General features: G+C 37.8%; 1 protein-coding gene across 1 annotated transcript; it reads left to right on the plus strand.

Annotated features, from left to right (window-relative positions):
* The first annotated feature begins 635 nt into the window (after positions 1-635).
* cops6 (COP9 signalosome subunit 6) lies at positions 636-13,385 on the plus strand. The gene is made up of 10 exons (XM_036590257.1): positions 636-767; positions 2,539-2,664; positions 2,757-2,888; positions 4,971-5,059; positions 5,429-5,491; positions 5,659-5,706; positions 5,785-5,899; positions 9,588-9,680; positions 9,791-9,891; positions 12,961-13,385. The coding sequence occupies exons 1-10, from the start codon at positions 701-703 to the stop codon at positions 13,099-13,101; spliced, it is 975 nt and encodes a 324-aa protein (XP_036446150.1). The 5' UTR covers positions 636-700; the 3' UTR covers positions 13,102-13,385.
* The last annotated feature ends 5,423 nt before the right edge of the window (positions 13,386-18,808 follow it).

Here is an 18,808-nt window from a genome sequence, read left to right on the forward strand (position 1 = left end):
ATCATTTCACATCAAACCATTTTGAACGACTTTATTTACATTTCAACCGCTGAATTATGCAGACGAAAATTCTGTGGAATTCCCCTCTAAACGACCGATTTTTGGAATATTATTATTTAATACAAGGGTCTTATGGAGCATGTAAATACTGTTAAAGGGCCCATATCCTACATTATTCTTGTATTTTTCACACCAAGGTCCACATATGACATAATTCATTTTTACATGGTGTCTCTTTCTTCCTTCGAATTAAACAGGCTGTTTTTGTTACTGTTTTTAAAACTGGTATATGTAAATAGCCTCTGATTGGATGTCCAAGATTGTGTCACATTCAGTAAGATGTCCAGACTGAAGCACTCCTGGGCGTGGCTTAATTGCTGTAGGCTAAATAGGTGGCATCAAAAAAAATCAAAATGGATTTCTGCAGCTTACTTTCCATAAACGGACAGCATGGACTGGGAATCTCCATTTCACTATTAAATCCATACAGTCCACACAAGGAAACTAAGCTGCAAAATCAGCCCATTTTAATAAAACTGTTCGTGGACCTCGTGGAAAAAAAATACATGAAAATGTAGGTTATGGGCTCTTTAAATGCTTTAAAGCCCAGAATATAATGCTTGTGTGTATTATTGAATCGTTAGAGCGACTCCAACGGCCGCAGGGAAGAATCGCACTCAGTAAATGAGCAGCACTGCGCATGCGCCTCACTCAGCCGGAGAAGATGGCGACCAGCAGCGGCGGAGTGATGGAGGTGGACGGAGCAGGTGGGAAATTTTCACTATTTACAGGTGTAAATGCTGAAATTGTTGTGTCTGCGTACTGCAGAAATGTTCACAAGCTTATACTAGATTATCTGTATGTACCTTAACACACGGCGACGTGATATATTCAGGCTAAATGTCCGGATCTTGTGGTCCTGAGTTGCTGCCCTCGTAGGGAAACGGTGTAGTCGTTGCTGATTGGCTCGCCCATACTTGAGCTTGTTTATGATTGCATGGTTTCTTCTATCATCCCGCCCCATTATCGAAATCTCCGCGTTGATTGGCTCATACGAATGAGGACGGGCTTGACAGCGGCTACAGTGAATGTTGTCAACAGTTAAAGCATATAGTTAATGGTTTAAACTGGATTAGAAATGAATCATTAACTACTAACGTGAATCGGTTGTGTTTCTCCAACTTTTCAACTGCCTACCAAAACAACTTTAATGTCATAATGTGGTATGATTGTAAGTAAACTGGAAGGTAGATTGAAAATTAGTATCACTTACTAGGGATGCATCATTATGGGAAGAGTGGGCCGATGCAGATATCCTATATTGTTTATGTACCCTTCTGATGCTTACGCAAAAACATAAACATTTATAAAATGTAGAAATTGGGACTACTTGCTTTATAAAAGAAAATATGACATGTATTTCTATAAGCATACAAATGTAGTTTGAAATGTCGGTCAAATCTACACATCTCTTTGCTGCTGATTATTTTTTTATAATAATATCTGAAGATACCAATATGATCCTGATATCATTGAGCATAAAACAGCCTAAAACTAAAAGATGGATCTTTCATTCGTTTTACATAATTATGTACTTTCTCATGTATTGATGAAAAATATGTCAGTTGTATCATTCAATTAATAAACTGGTATATTGTTCAACCCTGTGTAAAATATATTTAAACTTGACATTGCCTTTTTTGTAACATCTACTGAAGTGCTAAACATCGCCACATTCAATCTGCGAGGGCACGTGGCTGTAAGCGTATAAAATGAGCTTATGAGAAGGCACTTCAGCCTGACTTGCTTACATGATTAATACAGACACTGAAATTTGCACATTTACATGTGAATTATGTATAACTTTGTTCGGAAGACATTTTTGTTTGTTTGTCTCAATTTTTTTATTTATTACTTTTTGGAAATCCTTCCATTTAGTTTATGTCATGTGGAGTTCTGAAAGTTCATAAAAAGTCTGCATTGTCCCCCTGTCAGCCCAGATGAATGGGCAACCCTTCATCGTAATAATGTAGTAATGCACACATTAAGTTTGCATGTCTGCAAGAAGACCAGATTATTATTATTATTATTATTATTACAATTATTATTATTATTATTATTATTATTATTATTGTTGTTGTTATTATTATTGTGCTGTCAAGTTGTTTCTGACTCTTGGCGACTATATGGATAAAGTTTCTCCAGAATATCCTGTCTTCTGGTCGTCTTCTTTCTGTTTTACCTTCAACTCTTTCAGCATAGTGGTCTTTTCCAATAAATTGGTTCTTCTCAGAACATTTCCAAAATAAACTTCAGTTTGGTTATCTGGGCTTCAAGTGAGAACCGAGGCTTGATATAGTCAAGAATTCATTTGTTTGTTTTCTTTGCTGTCCAGGTTGCTCTCAAAAGCTTTTCATCCTGTTCTGCTAAGTGTCAGTCTGTGTCATATTTCTTTAGTGCTGGATCCTCTGTTGTTGATAACTGGACATTTAGGTTGGGCATAAATGTGTGTGTGTGTGTGTCTGTCTGTCTGTTTAGCAAGTCCTAGTGTGATGGCATCTGGAGTAACAGGGAGTGTGTCTGTGGCACTCCATCCTCTTGTCATCCTGAATATTTCGGACCACTGGATCCGGCTTCGCTCTCAGGAGGGCCGTGCCATGCAAGGTGAGAGAGAGACCAGGTAAACTGAGCACTAAAGTGCAATTAAACTGTGTAATATTGACATGTCTAAATGTTAATTTGTGACGGTGTTGCAGTGATTGGAGCTCTGATAGGGAAGCAGGAGGGAAGAAACATCGAGGTGATGAATTCATTTGAGCTGTTGTCACACACTGTGGATGACCGCATCCACATTGATAAAGAGTATTACTACACCAAGGAGGAGCAGTGTAAGTATCACACACACACCAGAGATGAGGCCGCAAGTAAGCGACTCAGACTTAGTGATTGGGGAGTCGATTCCAGAAGAAATCGATTCTTCGACTCATCTGTCTGTGTCTCTTGGACTGCGACTCTGAGAGTCGAAATGCTTGGAGTCAGCTTTCTGACTCCAAGTTGACTCCTTGTTTTTCACTGTAATTGACTTGAAGGGCATTTTGACAGAGGCTCGTGCAATACGGGACAGAGTTTGAGTTGCATGATTTTGTTTCATTACCAGGCCCGCACTGCTTACTAGTTGCTGTAAGCACAAACTGTGGTCACAAAAATGTTTTCAATAGGTCCTGCACCAATCTTTACCCAACTGTACATTTTCTTTATGGTAAGGTTTACAATAAAAAAAAGATAAGAAACAGTACAAGGAACAAAAAAGGAAACCAAAAACAAACAATATTGCTAAACTACAACAATAAGGCTACATGATACGTACATATCTGTGTCATATTAACTGACATAACTCTACATAAATGTTTATAAATGCTTATTGCAGTAGATTCATACACCATAAAAGTGACCAATGAAGTCATACACCATAAAAGTGACATTTGCCAAAATTTGATGAAAATTAGCCTTTATGACAGATGATGCCTATTGGAGTAAGCATTTGTAAACATTTATGTAGGGTTATCACAGTTGTCATGACAGGATTACATAGGTGTCATGCACGCTTATGAACAGTATTCTATAGTAAATGTTAACCAATATTTTTCACAGAACGTTGTGGAAAAGAGGATGAAGCTGAAGTCTTATTTGCCAGTTTCATATTTAAATTTTCCATTCCACCTTTATTGGATTGGTTACATTCCAGCGCTGGTGTACCATTAAGGTAAGCGGTGTGTCATTTAAGGTGGAAGGGAAAAGTTGAATAAGAAGCTGGCAAATACGAAGCCAACTTCAGGCTCATTTAAAAATAATAATTTGTAAATGTTTTAAGAAATGTGACTACAGTAACTTTCTCAGTACATCACACCTCACCACTCATTATGTGAAATAGGCTGATGGTTAGATGTGTTGAAACATCAGTAAGTTTGTCAATCTACTTGATATTACTTGGTAATCTATGAATTTTCTTCATGTTACTATCTGCAGCTACTCAAAAAATTAGGTAAACTACATTTAGAATTGTCTAATTTCTGCTAAATCCCTTTATCATCATCTCTGGTGCAGTCTTGGTTAAAATTAAGTAGAGTCGAAGAGTCCCGAAAACCCAGAGTCGTGCATCACTACACAGACTCAAGTCACATGTTGACTGATATATGTTTCATTTCAGTTCAGCTCTCTATAATGAAAGGCTTGTTGTTTGAAGCTGCATCCAACCTAACAGGTTTTTAGTAGGGGTATACTTTTGACTCGCGAAGCAGAGACTTGAGAATCAAATCGGACCCGTGCCCCAAAGACTCCAGACTCAACTCGGAATCGCATGCCAGGGACTCAAGTCGGACTCGCATCCAAGAGACTCGAGGCTCAACGCAGACTCATACCTAAAAACTCAGACCGTAGAGACTTGACTCAACCTCATACAGATCAATTTGTGAACTTGAAAAACTTGTGAAACTTGACTCAGACTCGCCCCCCCCAGAGTCTCAACTGCAACTCCAGATACTCAAGACTCAACTCGTTCTTACAGTATTGACGTTTACTGTTGACTCTGACTTGCACCCCAGAAACTTGAGACTTGACATGGACTTGCATGCCAGAAACTCGAGATTCAACTTGGACTCACATGGCAGGGACTCACTCTCACAGAAACATGTGAACATTCACTTTTGACCTGGAATCGCATGCCAGAGACTCAAGACTTGACTCAGACCCCATACACTCAAGACTTGCTGTATGTTATTCTCACATCTGAACAGTTTCGCAATTTAAAAATGTATTCGACTTGTCCACTTACACAGTTGTGTAGGGTAATAACCTTTTTTGTTTAGGACCAAAGACATTGAGCCAGTAATACACAAACAAAAACACTTGTGATGTAGTGTGTGTGTGTGTGTGTGCGTGTGACCATGTCTGTATTTGTGTTCATTCTGCAGTCAAGCAAGTTTTTAAAGATATGGAGTTTCTGGGCTGGTACACGACTGGTGGCCCTCCTGATCAGTCAGATATTCACATTCATAAGCAGGTGGGGAGTATGATAGGTTAAAACCTAGCTTTTTAGTCTTTTTCTGTATTTTATATTTTAATTTGGATTTCTTAAATGCTGTTCTTTTTTAAAATGGTGATTGTTGTTTTGCTCATTACTATTATTATTATTATTACTATTAGTAATATTGTTGTTGTGGGGGGCATAAAGCATTAAATGAGCCATAACTTTTTCACGTGTGTTAAATTCAGAAAATAAACAGCAACAGAATAAAAACAATAACAGTGAGGATATATTGTCATTTAAAAAAAACATGTAGTTTGACAGGGTGTGCTCAAACTTTTGCTTATGATTGTAGATAAAAAATTATTATTATTATTATTATTATTATTATTATTATCACTATAGGTGTGTGAAATCATCGAGAGTCCGCTCTTTCTGAAGCTGAACCCCATGACCAAACACACAGATGTAAGTTAGTGCACCAACCTTGCACATGCTAGGTGTCCACAAATGACTCACAGTGTGCAGACAGTCTGATTTTACAGTAACCCCCTCTCTCTCTCTCTCTCTCTCTCTCTCTCTCTCTCTCTCTCTCTCTCTCTCTCTCTCTCTTTCTCTCGGTCTCTTTCACTTAGCTACCTGTGAGTGTGTACGAGTCTGTGATTGACATCATTAATGGAGAGGTAAGGATGATGATGATGGTTTTGCTGTTGATATTTGTAATAACTGCTGCTGACCTGGCTCCGTCATGTTGTTCCTAGGCGACCATGTTGTTTGCGGAGCTGACGTACACACTGGCGACAGAGGAGGCAGAACGGATCGGAGTCGATCACGTGGCACGCATGACTGCCACAGGCACAGGAGAAAACTCTACAGGTAATACACACATAAATACGGAGCCCCTCATATAGCTTGTGGCCTCAATCTTTTAATTTACGGCTTCTGTATAATAACTCATGACCATGAGAAACTGAGCTCATAGCCTCAATCAGTTAACTTGTGGCTTCAATATACAACCCTGTGTCCAAAAAAGTTGGGACCAAAACCTGTATGTATCGTTCAGCGTTAATGGTGCCTTCACCCATGCCATGTGCACTTATACACCCTCATACCATTATGGATGCTGGCTTTTGAATTGTGTGTGCTGATAACAAGCCTGATGGCCCCTCTCCTCTTTAGCCCGGAGGACACGGTGTCCATGATTTCCAAATTTTGATTTGCCAGACCGCAGGCCACTTGTTCCACTTCACCTCAGTTCTTAAATGACAATCTTAAATGAGCTCAGGCCCAGAGGATGTGGTGGCGTTTCTGGATCCTGTTTATATATGATTTCTTCTTTGCATAGTAAAGTTTTGCATTTGTAGGTTGGCAGATGGCAAGCTGACTTCAGACTTGAGATTGAAATGAAGCTGCTAGCAGGGCTTTACGCCTACAAGAAATATCAATGCTATGTTATGGTTAATGTCACTTTCATTTTATGTTGATGCTGTTATTCTAAATTGTACATAGTGAGCTCCAAAAGTCTGAGACCAAAAGTTTCAGAATTTTGAAAAATTTAAACAAAGAAAACTTATGACATGTAAAAGTTTAAAGAAAAAATATCAGTGACTCTGCACTATTTCTAGGCCACTACTTAAACATAAGCAAATTTGTGACATTGACCTTTGTACAAAAAGGTCATTTATTTATTTACTTACTTATTTATTCAAGTTTTATTTCTTCCACTGAAGTACATGTTCAGATGACTCTCTACTCTATAGAGGCTTTTTCACAAACTTGTGGAATCCATTCCAGCTAGAGTGCACACTTAAAGCAAAAGGGAGACAGAATTCTGAAATTCATGTTCAAATTACAAAGATTCTACTTTATAGAACTGTTATACTGATAATACAATTTGTAATGGAAAAACCCCACTGTATATTGTTGGATCACAGTTCATGGATTGATGAAACCGTCCAACTCGGATGCTACAGAGCAGAAAGAGTCCTCTGCCGACAACAAGTATAGGCTTTTATGCAGTTCTGACAAAGGCATTATGGTTAGACATAAAGTTTAGCCCCAGACCGTCTAAATCAGGGGTGTCAAACTCACTAATAGGGCCATAATGAACAAAAAAACAAATCCGTGGGCCAGAGAACATCTTTATTTCATTTTAATTAACATTTTGTTATACACCGAAAAAAAACTTCAACAGTAAAATGAGCGGCTGAGCTAACGTCAAGTGTATATAGTGGCTGAACTGCAGCTAGCTGTTTGGTGAACTTAGTAGAATTGTGTAGAATTGATGTGTAACCGCTGTCCCATAGATTGTTGTTGAGATAGGAGAGTCAGAGCGCATATTACATTGCAGTGCATGCTGGGGACTGTAGTTCAGTGCACTGTGAAACAAGCCAATATTAATACAAAATTAAAGTACTTTTGCAGCCTGGATATGAGTGAATGTGGAGGAGCTTTAATGTGAGGACAAATGGTGGACTTGCAAGTCATGGACGAGGCTATTAGAATTACAATATATACACTATATATAAGTATAATAGAACTTAAGAAGCAAATTTTGCACACCAAACATGTCTTGGCTATTGAACTCCATTAGGGGTGAGGCAAAAAAGTTTAAGACAATTCAGGGACGAAGGAAAGATTTTTTTTTCCCCCTGAACTTTGACTTTAATCAGTGGGTAAATTTTGAGTTAGTAAATGTGAGAATTCAAGTATTTGTTGAAGTCAGTGAGTAAGATGTAGAAAATGTCAATTCTGATGTTTGAAAGCTAATGTCCATACTAGGGGTGGGAATCCCTAGGCACCTCACGATTCGATTCGATTACGATTCAGAGGGCTGCGATGCGATTATAAAACGATTATCGATGCATCTCTATACATCATTTCTATTTTCTCACTGTGTGAATACTTGGTAGTTTTAAAGCGAAGTATTTGTAATGATCCATAATGAATTTACTTCCAATATCTTTTCTTAATAAATCAAATGGAAGTGATGTGGCAAGTGAACTAGAAGGCTCTCATTAACTGCCTTTGGAGCACATGAGACGCTGCTGCCACTCATCTGCAATAAAATGCGCAGTTACGGTGAAATAAGATCCAGTGGTAATGGATGACCACGCAGCGCGTTACAGCTGTCCTACCTGTTTTTAGTGACTTTATAACTTTGGTTTTGGTCTCGTTGCAGAGAAAGGGGTGGCGGGTGGGGGGTCGCTGTGTCAGTAAAATATCTTCGAGACAGGTCGTGTGCAACATTGCGTGAAAGCCCTGTTTCGCAACGACTGAGAATTGGTGTGCAGACTGCAGGTCACCTAGCAACGATGCGTTATTCACCTTTATAAGCAGCGCAGTTGGTTTCCTGGTACGTTAAATCTGCAACGAGAGACTGTCAAACAGTAAAAAGTCGCAAAGATGAAGTCGCTTCTCTTCCGAATTTTCTCGTTCCACCTTAATTGGTGCCGCATTTACATTCGGCGCCTCAGTCAGAATTTAAGGTGGAACGGGAAAATTCGAACAAGAAGGTGGAGAATGAGAAGCGACTTCAGCCTCGTAAGACAGCCAAATGTTGAGAGACATTTTACAAGAAACTGCTCTAGTTTTGAGGAAAAGTTTTCTGGCGGAAATGGGAGGAAAAGCAGCTATAGCTAAAGCTTGAAGCAGAGCAAAATAAGTCTGTGTTTTTGTTTATATTTTTAGCCTATACTAGGACATTATCACATACTGAGACATACTGGACATAAATGTTGTGGCTCCCAAGCTGGTTTGATTTTTGTTGAAAGGACAAAATGTCTCTTCTGAACATTTGTGTTGTGACTCCTGACCTAACCTGGTTTTTAATGCAGAGGGTGCCGGTCGGATTTCTCGCTCATCCAGTTGTGTTTTTGTTGTGTGCCGTCACAGACTGTCCGGGCGCTGCACTTACCCACTTTCAAGTTCCGCCTTTTGCGTTCCGTCAACATTACGTTATAAATTAAATATTTAGAAAATCGATTTTTGACATTTGTGAATCGATTCAGAATCATTCACGTCCGCATCCCAATGCATCTAAGAATCGATTTTTTCCCGCACCTCTAGTCTATACCATCACCAAGTCATCACAGTAGTGGTGTAGTTATTTCTTCACACTTCATCCTCATCTGTTTTCTAACACGTAGTAAGAAGAATGGCAGAAAGGAGCCTGAACAAGTAAATACTATATGGCACTAATGTCAGGTGTTGGAGGAGAATTAAATCACATACATTGTTATGTCCAAAAGTCTATAGACACCTGCTCTTCCAGCATTTATTTTGAAATCAAGGGTATTAGTAGTGAGTTTGTCCCTCTTTGCTGCAGTAACAGCCTCTTCTCTTCAGAGAAGGCTTTACACTAGATGTTGGAATATTGCTTTGGGGATTTGACTGCATTCATGCACGAAAGCATTGGTGAGGTCAGGTACTGATGCTGAATGATCAGTTCTGGATCACAAACACCACTCCAGTATAACCCAGTTAATATACTTGAGCTGAGCGACTTCTTGTGAATTAAGGAGACATAACATTGACATGATATCTCTCTCTCTCTTTTTTTTAGTGGCAGAGCACCTGATTGCTCAGCACAGTGCTATAAAGATGCTGCACAGTCGTGTGAAGCTGATTCTAGAGTATGTGAAGGCCGTGGAGGCAGGTGAGTTGAGTGAGACTCACCTGATGATGGAGAGAGAAACACAGCACAGTGTAAGTTTCATTTTGATGTTTGTGTGTCATGCTCTGCATTTCATGCCTGTGTATGTGCAGGTGAGGTTCCATTTAATCACGAGATCCTGAGGGAAGCGAATGCTCTGTGTCACCGCCTGCCTGTACTGAGCACGCTCAAGTTCCAAACTGACTTCTACGACGTGAGTTAAACACAGACACATTTTCCAAAATGCTCCCTATAACCCTCCTGCACACACACACACAGACACATATGTTTTTGGACAATGCACATAACAGTTCTGGGTTAAAACCAAAAGTTAATTTAAGGACCGGTCCAGCAGTCTAAGCATTGGCCCCGTTGTCAGAAGGTCACAAGTTCGAGTCCCGTTAGTGCCTATGGCCAGGAGTCCAAGAGGGTCCAAGATACAGATACACATTTGGGAGCTGAGTGGAATAAAAACCATAAACACAGGTCTACAGAGATGTGCAAAAAAGTGAAATTGGTCAGATGAATCATCCTTCACCACATTTCTCCACAAGAGGATGAGTGCATGTGTTGTGTACCCCTACAGTGAGGGGGTTTGGTAGCTGTGTTATGCTGTGGTGGATATTTTTGATGGCATGGTTTGGTCCACCTGTCTCTTTTAAAGAGTCGCTGCAAATAAATACAAAGTTAGTTCTGACTGATCACCTTTATTCTGGCATAAAACATTGCTGTTCTGATTAAAGTGGTCCCTTAGATGATAACAGTGCCCCCGTCCAGAGGGCACGGTGGGATCAATGAATTGATTGATGACTATGAAAAACATGTAAATCACATGCAAATGCCTTAACAGTCACCAGATCTCAACACAATTGAACACCTTTGGGAAATTTTCAGTATTATCGTACTTAGCACTCTCCAACACCATCATTCAAAGCACCAATTGAGAGAATGTCTTTTGGAAAAATGGTGTTTTTTGCCGCCAGTATAGTTCTAGAAACTTGTCAAATCCATGTGAGGACGCTTTGAATCTGTTCTACCAGTGTGTGGTGTGATGGCTCAGCTTCTTACTAAGACTGTTTATTATTTTTTCCTTTAATTTGTTACTCTTCTGTAGATCTTTAAGTAGAAGATTGATCCAAGTTACTGGGTTGCTGGCACTGTTTGTAACTTCATCAAATGAAACAGTTGCCAGGATTCTATTTTAAATTTTCTAGATTCAATAATAACATGCAAAAATGTTCAGCCTGCAAAAATTCATGCAAATTTGTCTGGGTTTCTATCAGCTCTGTCCAAGAGAATACAACACAACAATTAGTAAAAACACAAAATATGGAGCAAGTTTACAGTGAAAGATGTCATGTTAAGCAACTTAACATGGCTGTATATCAGATCATAAGTGTGCAAAGACAATGCACCAACATAATAAAATGGCTCAAGATCAGCTGCAGCCACCTTATATCTGTTTACTGTCTAAAATCACTATTATGTTTCCTTCTTTGATAAGATAAAGGTGTTTTAATGTTTTCAATTTGTTATCAGTCCACTGGTACCTGCATCCTATCATGTTTCCTGGATACAGCTGAGCATAACAGAATCACCTGATCCCACTTCATTCTGTTATTTGGCAGATATGTTCCCATCGTAATGTAGCTCATTTCTTTTTTATTTATATATCTCAAGGGAGTGTACAAACCGCTATTCCGGATTTGGAGATTTTGCTAGCTATTTGCCATTTTCTTTAAGGAATTTTTGTTCAAAATATCAAAACACGCTTAAAGAAAACAATACATCCTCTACAAAATGCAGCAGCACAGATCCTTACAAAAACAGCAAAAAGAGCTTGTATCACCCCCATTTTTAAGGAACTGCACTGGCTGCCTGTATCTTTTAGGACAGATTTTAAAGTTCTATACCTAGTTTTATGAGCACCTGTTTATCTCACAGAATGTCTGTTTGTTTATGTTTCAACACGTGATCTGCAGATACTGACTTTCTGCAAATACCTTCTGCCTCTAAACTGTGGAACTTATTCCACCTTTTATTAGGCAGTCAGCTTGGTAGACACTTATTTGAAAATGCATCTTTTAAAATTCTACCTCTCTTTTTGTATTTATCTTTTTATTGTTTTTTTTTTAATCTATATACTAAACTATTAATTTTTCCTTATATTGCTATTTCTTAACAGTAACTACACCGTCTGGCCATTTCATCAAGTATGCTTCCTTATATCTTTACTCATTGTTCATTTTATCAGCTGCACTTACCATGTTTGTAGTTCTGCAGTTATAGACCGTAGTCCATCTGTTTCTGTGCATACGTTTTTCAGCTCTCTTTCATCCTGTTCTTTGGACAGGACCCCCAGTAAACTCCAGTAATACTGCTGTGTCTGATTCACTTGTACCAGTGCAACACACACTAACATGACAAATAATAACAAGTAATACCTGCTCTGTGGTGGTTCTGTGGGGTCCTGATCACTGAAGAACAGGGTAAAGGAGGCTAACAAAATATGCAGAGAAAGAGATGGACTACAGTCTGTAATTCTAGAACTACAAAGTCCATCTATATGGTAAGTGGAGCTAATAAAATGGATAAAGAGTGTAAATACAAGGATATGTACTTAATGAAGCGGGCAGTTAATGTGTAACAAAAGAAATCTAACTCTTTTTCTATTATGGCTAAGCTTTATCACCTGTCTGTAAAGTACTATAAGCTGCCACCTGTAGGAAACGTGCTCCATAGATAAAGTTGTTGTTATTATTATTATTATTATTATTATTATTTGTATTTATTTTTAAATTGTGAAAATACATAGATGGCAACAGAGCTAGTGCCTTTTTAACCACTGTTTTTGATTATCATTTTCTTAAAAAGTCATTCAGATTTTTGTCAGCTTCTAGTGATTGTATTTTGCCGGGAGCCAGAAGGATAAGCGGTTTCGGAAATGTGTGTGTGTGTGTAAGGATTGTATTTATTGTAGTGGAATAATTAATCCCCTTAAACTTCCTGTAGTGCATTGCAAACTGTTGGAATGACCACATGAATCATAGGAATGTTAAAGAACATTACAGGGCTGCCTCTTTTTTTTTCCAACGTTGTCAATGTCTTGTTCATAATGTGCAATGCTGAGCTTATCAACTAATTAGTGCAGCCCTCTAAAATGGAAATGGCATGCATTTTACTGTTAAGAATTCTCCCATGTTTATTATTTTGGACAAAACTTGACACTGTTTGTGCCTGGCACTTCAATCTTAAGTCAAACTAAACTGACTGTGTGTTTCAGCAATGTAACGACGTGGGCCTGATGGCGTATCTGGGCACCATCACCAAAACCTGCAACAGCATGAACCAGTTCATCAACAAGTTCAACGTGTTGTACGACAGACAGGGCATCGGCCGCCGCATGAGGGGGCTGTTCTTCTGATACACACATTCACACACTCCCTCATTCTCACATACCCCAAAGAAACGGCCTACTGACGACAGAACAAGGTTGAAATTTAAAGACACACAGTGTTCATGTAGAGGCTTGTGCAGAGTTGCTCTGAAAGTGTTAACACTGTTCTGCCTGCCTGAGTTTAATGATGCAACATCAACCACTTTCAGTTACACATACATTGGGTTTTGGTTTAGTACACAAGTGACTCTGTGATGCTTTTTGATGTAATTAAAGATTCTGGAAATAAATGTGACTTTGACTTTTGGGAATGTTGTGTGAAAATTCCTGCAGTGGGATTAGTATGTGTTATCTGTTGTCTCTGCGTGCTGAATCAGGTTTATACAGGCCTGAATAATTCAGATACTTGAGTATTCAGGTCTGTATTTGGTTTTTGGATGTTTCATCTTTTTAAGCCACAAAAAATGCATGAACACGTTTTATTAGTAAAAGCGTTTAGATAGAACAGTTACTGTCAATATATATAAACAAAAATTGCAATGAAGCGCCAGAATTTAACTGCTGCACCATTTAAGCAGGAATTCCTCTGATTTCTGCGTAATTCAGAGGTTAAGATACAGACAAAGTCATTCTGACTGGTTTGATGTGAAATGGTTAATTTGTAGAGAAAATTACAGCCTAAGATTTCTTTACAGTGGTGGTGATAAGAGCCAGATGTCACAATGTCTAACACTTTATTTAAACCACTAGTGAACCTACAGGTGTCTTCTGAGTTTTTATATGTATGATATATTCATTATATTATATATATATAATATTTGTGATAGTAAAGTATGGCAAATCTGCAAAAAAAATCGTCCATATACTGCATGGTGTTTTGTTTATACCTTTCCACCATGAATGGATAAAAAAATGTTTTAAGTCAATTTATTACAAACCTATTGTAAAACAATGTCTCAGGCATCAGGCAGCATATTCATAAACATTTCATTTAATAACTTCTGTGAGGGAGTTTTTAACCTTTTTAGGCATTTGGCTCCTGTCACCACCACTCAGTAATCCTGACTTGGCAAGTTTCTCTAGAGCAGAGCATTTCACATCAAAATCGGTGAAGTCTGATTAAGAAGCTGGCGAATGGGAAGCCAATCTTAGATTCATTTTAAATTGTCAGACAATAAGACAACCACAATTAATCCACGTTGATTTTGAACATGAGTCTTAGGCTTCTCATTCAGAAAATACATCAAGTATCCATCTTTTTCCTGAGATCTGTGACGCTTGGAGTGACTTGTGGACAGAACCAGAGACATTATAAAGTAGGAGACCAGTCATTGGTTGGAATATGAATTTCAGGAAAGCTCATAACACTCGACATGGCGTCTGTGTGCAGAGAAAGTCCTGTCTTTCAGTAAAAAGAGCCAATCAGCTTGCGAGTGACCCCTCCTCATTGTCGAAATCTGCGCAAGCCAGAACAACCTGAAAAACATTTTTGTGTGCAATGGAGCCAAACTCTACAAACTATGAGTTTTTTTGTAAGATTTACCAGAGATTTTAATTTTAATGTTATTTCGAATTTCTATGTCTCTCCACATTAAAAGAGATAGGAGTCTGGAAGGTAGGAATCACAAAAGTGTCTTAAGAAAGAAAATCTTCTTAAATGCATTTTTTCTTAACTTCATTCTTAAGAAAAAGTTATGAAAAATTGCTGTTCTTCAAATAACTTCTTAAGAATTCTTTTTTTTCTTAACTATTTTCTTAGAAACAAGTAGTATTCTTGAAAACATTATGTTCTTAAATGTTTCCTTAACCTTTCAATAGTGTCACACTTGTCTTAGGCTGTAAGAGTTGATGGGGTAATTATTGTATTTTCCAAGGAGGTGTTTTTTCCCTGTTCGCTGTTTCCACGATTACATCTAGTTCTTGTTTGCTAATATTTTCTGAATGCTTGGTTTGATGTAGTTCCTTCTTTTTGCTGTCCTCTGAGTTGCTTAAATAAACGAAACAACAGTTAATACAAATTAAAAATGTATCTCACATCGTTTATGGTAAGCTGTAAAATGCACCATGGCCTACATAAAAACCAATGAAGATTTTCTTATGAAAATCCTAAGAAACTAGGAAGAAACTAAGGTGATTAGCTGTGCTGGTGAGGGCAGATTTTTTATTTAGATGCAACTTCAGATGCAAAAAAACAGTAGTGAGGGTAAAATATATCCAGTTATGATGAGAATATAAAGTCTAAACAAACTTGAAGTTCGTTGTCTGGTTGGATTTTGTGTGCTCAGATTTCAGCAATAACAGCTCTTTTCAAGAAGTGATTATGAAACAACATTCAAATGTCTTCTGAGGCTCTGGGCTTTCTTGAGAGGCTAATGCTCATAAGATTTCTGTTCTTGCCATACTTTCAGCTTTAGTCTGCTGTAGTGAGCACTGCAAAACTGCACATTGTCCTAAAAACACCATTTAATAGTACGATGTCCCTAAGGTGGCATGGTAATTATTTTTTAATAAGTTGTGGCCACAAATTAATATATTGAGACCACCAGTTACGTTTCTCATTACTCATAGCCTCAATATATAAATTTGTGACCTCAATATAGTAATTTGTGGCCTCGGCATAGTAATTTGTGGTGTCAATATAGTAATGCATCACCTCAATACAGTAACTTGTGGCCTCAATAGGATATATTAATTTGTGGCCATAGCCTGTGGACCTTAAACTCACTTATAGTCATGAAGGCAGCTGCCGCATTTAGTTAGTACTGTGTGTTGTCCATTAGTTAGTAACACATTTTGCTATTGTACTACCACAAATTCTTCCTTCTAGAAGACTAGTCCTATCTACAGTTAATTGTTGATAGCTTAATTTACAAATAAAAATTTACTAAATTCATTAATGTTCCTCAAAAATACATTTTGCAGAAATGTTTTCTGATGGAAATGCCTTCTATTATAAATTTTGAAGTGTATAAAGGGAACTCAATTTTTAAGATTTCTACATATTTAAATGGTTTAGATGTAAACAAAGTCATTCAGAGTAGCTTGGTGTGAAATGCTTTGTCCTAGATCGAGTCAGAATTGTTCATAGAGATAGAAAAACAATGAATGATGCTTGATACCAGAGAAGTTGTTTTACATTAGTTTTGAAATAATTCTTTGGCTTAAAACTTTTTTTTTAATACATTTATGGAGCAGAGGTACAAACGCTTGTTGTAAGGCAAAATAGTACCCAAAGAAAACTTTTTTTTCCACATTTATTAATATTGTACCATTATCAACATGTCATATTTTGTGCTTCATAATGCACCATGTGTTTTAATGGTGGGCCAGTCTAGCACCCATATTTACGCAACCATGCAGTTGCATCACATACAGTATATGGCTTGGTGTTGTCATGTCAAAGTAAGCAAGGACATCCCTGAAAAATGTTGTCTAGATGTGCTGACATGTTTCTTCAAAATGTGTATATATTGTTAAGTGTTAATGGTGCTCCATGCCATGGACATTAAATAAACACCTTTCATTCCATGGCAGATCCTGGCTATTGAACTTTACACCAGTAACCGTCTAGATGGTCTTTTTCTTCTATGTTCCAGAGAGCACTTTTCCATCAAAAACAAAAATGGACTCGTCAGACCACAATACATTTGTACTGTGTATCAGTGCAATTCAGATGTGCTGACTTATGGATGCAGCAACAAACTGTGTTTATTGACAATGGTTTGTCAAAGTGTTCACAAGCCCATGTGGTGATATCCATCACAGAAGCATGCAGGGTTTTAATGCTGTAGAGAGATCGAAGCGTTCTGTTGTGTTTTTTCTATCTTCTCCTTTACTCACAGATTTCTCCAGAACTCCTTGAACTTGATGATATTATGCACCACAGAGGCTGAAATACCTAAAATCCTTGCATTCTTTGTCAAAGTGGTGAGCCTTCACTCATCCTTGCTCTTAAAGGAATAGGCTTTTCCTGGATACTGCTTGTATACCCAAGCATTACATTGCATGACGTTTAAGATGTTTTTCAAACATTTCACAGCATTCCTGGTCTTAAATCACTCCTGACCCAACTTTTTTGGAACATCATAAGCATCATTTTCAGAATGATTGTATGTTTACAAAAAGAAAATGATGTTGATAAGATAAAACATTAAACATCTTGTATTCATACTGCTTTTGTTTAAATACAGGTAAAAGTGTATTCACAAATCATTGCATTCTGTCCTTAATTCCTTCTCACATAATGCCCCCTTTTTCTGATTGGAGGTTTGTACATTCCAACAATTGAATTCTGCAGAAATTTTTAATTAGTGGAATTCCCATTTAAGCAAACATAGCAGTCTAGTCTCTCTCACACACACACACACAAAGCTAAACTTCAGGCCTCTTTTACTGCAGAGCTGTTCTGTAACATGTCTGAATGTGGGCATGGTTAAAAGTGTGTGTATGTGTGTGTGTGATGTGGCAGTGTCATGCAGTGTTTTTGTCCCGGGGCAATGGAGGGAGAACAGTAGGAGGTGCAGAGGAACGACAGATCAGTAGGAAAAAGTTCCACCATTAACACAGCAGCTGCTGTTTAACGACTTAAAACTGCAACAGCAGCGGAACTGAAAGTAACGAGCAGCTAACCTGCTGGGGTAATCACACACACACATACAAACATACACACACCATTTTAAGCCTGTATTTCCACACTCACACATGCCACATTAACAACATCAATCAATTAACCTCATTCACCTAATTCACACTCAGAGCAGTTTTGCTGAGTACAATGCTAAAGGAAGTACACAAACAGAAAACAAATACTATGATAAATATGTGCAAAATAAAAATTAAATCACTAAAATGTTTAAGGCTATACTATGTAAGTTTTGGGAATTTGAGGACCTCTCTGATGGAAATGTGTAATTTTGTTACATGGAAGAACATTTTGTAGAACTAGTAGTACTTTCTACCTAGAAGTGGGTGATCCATGTCCAGAAAGTATAAATCCACCCATGGATCCAGTTCCAACTGTCTGGCTTCTCTCTTCAAACCAGCAGCAGAGGTGTTCAGGCAGTCGGAATATAATCCTGGGGACGGCTTTTACCCTCAGGACATAGATTATACACCTCTGTTTAAACCCCTTCCCCGAGCAGATGAATCTGATGATTGCGAGCACTTTGAAAGAGTATTCAAAGAGGACTAATTTCTTTAGTATTTTCTCATGGTACAGCCATAATGTACATGAATTATATGCTGTTTTCTACAGTATAATGTTGATTTTGCATTTGAGACCCGAACTATACTATATTTAAGTTTTTTTTCTCATAACTCAGTAGTGCTACTTCTTTCAATTTCAACAACATAATCTTACATAATGCAACCACAGTTTCAAAAAGTAATTACAAAAAGTTTATTAAAACTGATGAGTGATCAATTGAAACCATTAAGTAAAAAAAAAAATTTCAATTTTTTGTAAATCAAATGTAAAAAAAAAAAATATATTTTAGTCAGCTAGGACTGACTAAAATAACAAGCAACTAAAACAAACTAAACAATTAGCATCCAATAAAGTTATTTTGTAAAATAATTTAATCAAATAAAACATAACCAGCTAAAATCAACTAAAATAGCTTTGACGTGTGCTGTAATATTTCCAACTCAATGGTATTCTATGGCTAAAAGCAGATTTTTCTTGTTCAGTAAAAGCACCTGCAGAGGGTGATCAGACCAGACATCTGAAGGTGCC

The sequence above is a fragment of the Colossoma macropomum genome, unplaced genomic scaffold (assembly GCF_904425465.1).
Source record: "Colossoma macropomum unplaced genomic scaffold, Colossoma_macropomum, whole genome shotgun sequence".
Taxonomy (NCBI): domain Eukaryota; kingdom Metazoa; phylum Chordata; class Actinopteri; order Characiformes; family Serrasalmidae; genus Colossoma; species Colossoma macropomum.